The sequence below is a fragment of the Galeopterus variegatus genome, unplaced genomic scaffold (assembly GCF_000696425.1).
Source record: "Galeopterus variegatus unplaced genomic scaffold, G_variegatus-3.0.2 Scaffold3369, whole genome shotgun sequence".
NCBI lineage: Eukaryota > Metazoa > Chordata > Mammalia > Dermoptera > Cynocephalidae > Galeopterus > Galeopterus variegatus.
Window position 1 is genome coordinate 141,022 of NW_007729480.1, and position 6,901 is coordinate 147,922.

The window sequence follows — 6,901 nt, forward strand, 5'->3', positions numbered from 1 at the left end:
GGGTTGCGATCCGTTGCCGGACACGGAAAAAAAAAAAAAAAAAAAAAAAAAAAAAAAAAAAAAAAAAAACAAGTTCCTCTTAAGAGATGTAAGAGTGTGTGTGTGTGGTTTATTCAATTAGTTGCAATCCTAATCTTGATTTTCAAAATAAAAAACGGGGGAGAGGGTGACTGTATTATGGAGCAGTGCTTACTTATCTGAAACTTTCAATTCTTTAGTTAAGTAATTATTTTGTTTCATGTAATTATAGCTTAATATTATATAAAAAGTCTTGGTTATCTACCCCCCTCTCCCGTTTTTTTTTTTTTGCTGTACTCATTAAACCATTTTAAGCATTTGATAACAGTCTAAAAAAGGTCAAAGATTTTCTATTTTAATCAGGCTCATATCTGGCAAAATTAGTTGTATGAGGGATAGGGATGAGACAACTTTTAAACATGTCAAGTTTTTCATCTTCTTCTGAAATGGTTTGCATGTGTGGGAAGGGAGGAGACGGAGTAGAGAGTGTTTTACTAGGATTTTTAAAAAATGAAATTTACCTACCTTAGAACAGCAGAGAAAGAAAAATAAATAAGAAATTTACCTTTTTGAAATGTTAAACGTCAGACTGGGAGTGTGCTAAATAAATATTTTTGTGATTATGGGTTAGAGTAATCAGCTCTTCATTTAATTGTAAACTGTCATATGAGAAATTCCATTTAATCGGTACCTAGCCAAGTTCATTATGAGTCTTTTGACAATGATGACTAGTTTTCTGCCTATTTTAGATTTCCCAGATGATCATTTAAAATAACTCTGACCCTTGTTTTGAAGGCCAGCCCTGTACCTCTCTGGAGGATCTCTCCCGTTTTCTGGGAATGGCTTTGCACTGTCTGTCTAGAACATTCTCTGTTCTGTGTGTCTCAGCTGGATCTGCTCTCTGTGTTTAGGAGTGAGCGTGCCCGCTGGATAACCGCCCTGGGACACAGCAGCGGGAAGCAGCCTCCCGACAGAACCTGTAAGTTCTCTCAAGGGGCAACCTGCTCCGAAACGTGGAGGGGCTCTGCCCCCTGCTGGACTCGGGGTTGTCAATGGCTTATACCACCACAGTACTCGATTTGTAAATTTCTTCCGAGGTTTCTTTCCTTCTGCCTTATGCCAGAACTGGCTGATCCCTGCTTTGGAAGTCAGCGTGTCTGAATTCAAATCCAAGGTGCAGTTCTTTGCTGTGTAAAGTGGCAAATTATTGCTTAGCCTTCCCAAGCCTGTCTAATCATCTGTACGTCAGGTGCATCATTATATACGACACGGGGTTATTAGAGGATTAAGTTAAATAATATACGATGAAAGACAGGCTTATACTATAAAGCTCTTAAATTTTTACTGTTATTTTTGGGCAATAGCTGCAAGTTTAAGCCTTCTTTATACTGACAATCTGAATTTAATCTGAAAAGCATTTTTAACCTAAAATAAGATTACTTAGCCATTCCTTTTGACCTTTTAAGAAAATGTTTTTCATTCTTCTAGAGAACTAGGACCTGGTGCAGTACAGGGTGGTATTGTGTGCTTATTAGCTCCTTAACTTTGATGTCATGCTTTTTTGGATGATTGTGGTTAAAAGGTCAAATCCAAAGAATTAGGACAGCAAAACTGATTATCCTGAAGCTCTCAAAAATCATAGCTTTAAGCTTACGGTCAAAGCCCAAGTGATTGGTTTGAAAGCTTTTAGAATCAAGTTTTATATTAAAAAATAAATTAACTAACGAGTCACGTCAATCAGTATGAAGACACTGAAGTAGTTTTATGTTGCACATCAGCATTTTGAAGGAACTCTAAAATGTCTTCTAAGCTTTTGGTTGGAGCTCCTTTTATTTCTAAACTCCTTTTGGCAATTTTCATATGCTCCTACTGGTGGGATGAGGAAGTGCTGTGGATGAGAGCCAGGAGAACCGGCAACACTGCAGATTTTATCATCAGTTGTATGGCTTCGGCACACCACCAACTTTTTCTTGCCTCAGTTTCCCCAATGCACAATGGCTGTTTTCTGCTCCATTATGTGACATGACTAATGACTCCTGATCAAGGCTATTATTGAGCAGATTTGTGCATCATCAGAGACCTCTCGAATCTGAGCTTCTACAATTCTAAAGGTCATAGCTGTGAGAGAGTTCTTAAGAAAAGACTTTTTGCTTCTTGATAGAAGCCCAGTTTGTCTCCCTCAATGCCAGTCCTGAGTTGCACAGAAAGACTGAGTAAATGTACACTCTTGGTCTGGGTATGTGTTCTGATTTTCCTCTGCTCCTGGAAGCTCAGTATGTCCCCATTCCCCCGCAGCTCTGACTCAGGTGGAAATCGTCAGGTCGTTTACTGCCAAGCAGCCGGATGAGCTCTCCCTGCAGGTGGCAGATGTGGTCCTCATCTATCAGCGTGTTAGTGACGGTGAGTTGGGAGTGTTCTTTCTGCGCATTCGTGGTGCAGCATTCAGGGAGCCAGAGATGAGGACTCTTAATGCTCATATTCCGTATCCCAGTGCACTCACGTACTGCCTTCTTATCTGTCTCTAAGGCTAATTTTGATTCTTCTCTGTTCCTGTTCCTTTTCTTCTTTCTCTAGACTTCACTTCCTAAATCAATGGCTTCTCAGAGCCCCAAAGATGACTTAGAGTGGTGCTTTAGGGACTTCGAGACATTGGAAAAGTTTTACGCTGACAGCCTCTTCTTTCTATGCACCTTCCCTTCAGTTTTCCTATATGCACCTGCCTCATTTATCTACACTTTTAATTCGTTTTTGAATAGGGATGCAGTCACATGGTGTGTTATTCAAAAGGATCCATGAAAAGTTTTCTTTCCTTCCCAGTCCCCCAGGGACCTAGTTCTCATCTCCAAAATTTCTTTCTTATTTTCAAATTCTTTTTTCCTGCTACTCCTACACAAAGCATCCCCTTCCCTGGCTCAGCCCACGCCCATAGCTCTTAGCTTTCTCACTGGGGGGCCTCTGCTCATGTTCTGTCCCTGGTAAGTCCTTCTTTCCCCCTTGAAGCCTTCCCTCTGTCCCTCCTCTCTTTTCCAACATTCATCATTGTGCCCAGCCTGGCAGGGATGCGGCCTCTGAACTGTTCTCACATCCTCCTCGGAGCCTGGCACAGTCAAGATTCTGCCAAATACCTGCTGCTTGACTCTGTTCTTGCTTGCAGGCTGGTATGAGGGGGAACGACTCCGCGACGGAGAAAGGGGCTGGTTTCCTATGGAGTGTGCCAAGGAGATAACGTGTCAAGCTACAATTGATAAGAATGTGGAGAGAATGGGACGTTTGCTGGGACTGGAGACCAACGTGTAACCTCTCAGATGGCCTTTTGTTACTGCAAGATTTGCACTGCATAATAGTGGGCTGGCTGATTCTGGACTGGTTGTATTGTTAATTTTATCACAGCCTATTTAATTAAAGGAATAAAAACACTTGCCTTTAAGCTTGCCAGGTTGTTCTGCTTTCTCAGGAGAACAGCTACTGGATACGGTTCACTCACAAAGCTCAGTTTTTACATAACCATCCCCTTGCAAGCTTCTTTAGGTCCAGACTAGCTGAGCAGTTCACTTCAGGGATCAGGCTATCTCGGCTCCTTCTAGTGTCACCATGTTCCGGCATAAAAACATGTATATAAGCTGCTGTTTTCTGGTTTTCTCTATTCTCACTTCACTAAGAATGTTACTATTCCTCCTTAAACATCTCCTTAATACGGTTCTCCCAGTATTAGCAAGATTTTGTGTCTTTAAGGAATGCTTGATTTTGTATGTATTTTCCCTGCCTCTTATTTTTAACATCGATTCTAATGCTGTGTTCATTTCAAAAAGAATTGGTAGAATTCAGAAGGTGAGCTGTTATGTTTTTCTCAACCTCTTCTCAGCAAAGAGAAATTGACTCTTGAATTGTTGCCACCTTTTTCCTCATAAGAAGGAGAGTAAGGGGGCGGACTTTAAGGATTTTTAAAATCCATCTCACCCAATATTAGTCTTAGATAAGTATAGCCTAATAAACCTAGCTACTTTAAATAATATAGAATTTAGATGGTTCACATGTGTGAAAAAAATCCTGAACATAGAACAGGGGTCCTACTTTTTAAAAATATTTCCAAATGAGCTGATAAAAAGCTGACGTGAGGCTGCTATGCCTTCAATAATGCATGGCTTTTGACTGTTCCTATTCCAGTTTCCAAATAGGAAATTGGCTGGAATATACTTTCATAATTTTGAGGAAGGGAAAATTAGGCCTTAAAAGGTATCAAGAAGCAAGCATGGTACCCAATTGAAACATTTTGACCTTAATGGGAATTCATTCTATTTGCACTAAAGGCTTTGCTTGCTGGGTTTGGAGTCTCTCTTAGCTGCAGATTACTGCAGAACTTTATTTCTTCCAATAGTGCAAGAAGAGAGAAAAGTCATTTTAACGGGAGGTTTCATAAAAAGGTAATGAGGGTTTGGAAGACTGAGAGGAGAGAAATGATTTTTACTGGCAGCTATGTTCCCTCTCTATTCTCTTCGACAAAGGGATAAAACCTGACACAGTGTACATTATTGGAGGACTCAGATCTATATGTGACATGTCCCAGCTACCATCTGCTAACCAGTTACCCAAATTGTGAATAAGGTTACAGAAGCCCAGTGTGGAGGTAAGTGTGCTTGGCTCACACGCCCTGCACCTGCTGCCTCAGCAGTGAGCCAGTGTGGCCCCTGAGGGGCTTCTCAGCCTTGGATTGCTTTCTTTTACCTGTACATATGATCTGGCCGGCCCATGGCTCATTTGGGAGAGCGTGGTGCTGACAACACCAAGTCAAGGGTTAAGATCCCCTTACCAGTCATCTTAAGGGAGAGTGTGGTGCTGATGATCTGGTTGTAAAAAGACATTCCAGGCACTGAGTTCCTGGAAGTCTGAGAAAGTGTGTCAGTGAAGTAATAGCAGGCAGAGGACCACAGCAAGAGACGTCCCCTCTTTAATAATGTCACAGACTTTATACGGGGGAGGTTAACAAGTTGTATAATTTAACCCAATGTCACGTTTTATTTAGGAAGGTAAATTTGTTGCTTGCAAGGGGATCATTTTGTATTATTTTTGCTAATACCCAGTTGAAGCTAAAAAGCAACTATATGGATCCTGTGAATTAATTTATAAGTAGAAATGTTAAACAGTTGAAAATATGTGCATCTTATAAGTCAAAGCCTTATTTAGCAAGCAGATTAGTACTGTTATTAGATTAAATGCTGTTATATGGCAGGTATTTAACACAATTACAATGTTTAGTTTCAAACATAAATTGTTGTTTTTAACATGACACAGTATTTTTTTTACGCCTAACTCAGTTTCTGTGAATACCATCCCTGAATTGTATAGTGACTTCATTCATGGACAAAACTGTTCATTTTTGTCCCAATAGATCGAGACTGCTTGTACACTTTTGACAAAATATGTGAATTTATAAAGATTTTGTATATATTTATCCTTTTGTGCTGGTGTGATTTAATTTCCTCTAGATCGTTTTCCGTTAAGTATGTGGTTTCCTGGATTTTTGACCATATCCTACTGTAAAGTTATGTACATTTAACATTGCAGAAGACTCATCTTTCCTCTTTGGTATTTGCTGGCATCAGCTGCTCTAGACACTGGAGCATTTTTCAGAGACAGGCCATGCTGTTTCTTCTCATAGTTGCCACAGAACTGCAGGACTGAATAGCTTATCTTAAATAGTGCACAGCTCTCTTACAGCCGTTGTCCCTTGGAGCATATCTTATCATTCATTTTGGCCATCCAGTATGCCAACCTTTGTGCTTGTGAAATTTCACCACCCTGTCAATCTTGGTGGAAGGCAAAGGATGACCCCTCCTATATTAGCTTTCTCTGCCGCATAACAACCAACCACAAACTTAGTAGCTTAAAACATCAACCAATTTATTATCGCACAGTTCTGGAGTCCAGGATGGGAAGGCTGGGGTCTCTGCTTAGAGTCTTCACAAGGCTGAAATCGAAGTGTTGCTTGTCTGCTTTCACATCTGAAGGTTGGTGTCTTCTTTGAAGCTCATTCTTGTTATTGGCAGAATTCACTTTTTTGTGGTTGTGGAACTGAGATCCCTGTTACCCTTCTGGCTGTCAGCTAGAGGCTGCTCACCGTTCTTCGAGGCCACGCATATTCCTGTGACATGGCTTCTTCCAAAGGCAGCAATGGCATGTTCACTCTTCCTCACACTTGAAATCTTTCTGATACCCTCTTATGCCACCAGTGAGAGAAAACTCTGTTTTTAAAGACCTTATGTAATTAGGTTAGGCTTATCATCTCCCTTATGATTAACTAAAAATCAACTGATTCAGGACCTTAATTAGATCTGCAAAATTCCTTTGCCATGCAACATAAAATAATCACAGATGTAACACCAGGAGGGTAGAGATCAGAAGAAACCATCTTAGAATTCTGCCTCCAACACCCTCTATAAAACCTTAAAATGCTAGATTAGTTTCCCATCATCCCTTGCAGCTAAGATAAAACCACGTGGTATGAAACACCAATCAGATACATCTATCTTAGGATAACCAATCAAAGGCATCTTTGCTGGAGTTTTACTCAAGCTAGTGATGGCAGAGGAAAAGGCTGGGGAGTGCCATCTCTGGCAGTAGCAGGATCACCACCACCCTCTGCTTTATCCCCTATCCCAAATTGCTGCTACATTTTCCCTCAGCAGACAGGCAGAGCTACATGGTGAGCTTTCAGCGCTAAACAATGCAGGTCAGCATTTAGTGCCTGCCGTAACCATGTTGTGGATTGGGTCCTCGGGGAGCTTACTCTGGAGGGGGAGTATGAACCTGAAAGACCTAAAGTTTTGCTCTCTGGACTTTTAGTATATATTAAAGTCTTGGAAGAAGGAAACAAAACCTCTCTGGA

At 40.8% G+C, this 6,901-nt stretch overlaps 1 protein-coding gene across 1 annotated transcript in view; it reads left to right on the forward strand.

Annotated features, from left to right (window-relative positions):
- The window catches only part of ARHGEF26 (Rho guanine nucleotide exchange factor (GEF) 26), a 126,268-nt gene extending 120,801 nt beyond the window's left edge, over nt 1-5,467 (forward strand). Inside the window, exons 13-15 of the mRNA XM_008584772.1 lie at nt 930-997; nt 2,314-2,418; nt 3,173-5,467. Of these exons, the coding sequence (XP_008582994.1) occupies nt 930-997; nt 2,314-2,418; nt 3,173-3,315 (316 nt within the window). The 3' untranslated portion in view covers nt 3,316-5,467. The remainder of the gene's footprint in view (nt 1-929; nt 998-2,313; nt 2,419-3,172) is intronic.
- The last annotated feature ends 1,434 nt before the right edge of the window (nt 5,468-6,901 follow it).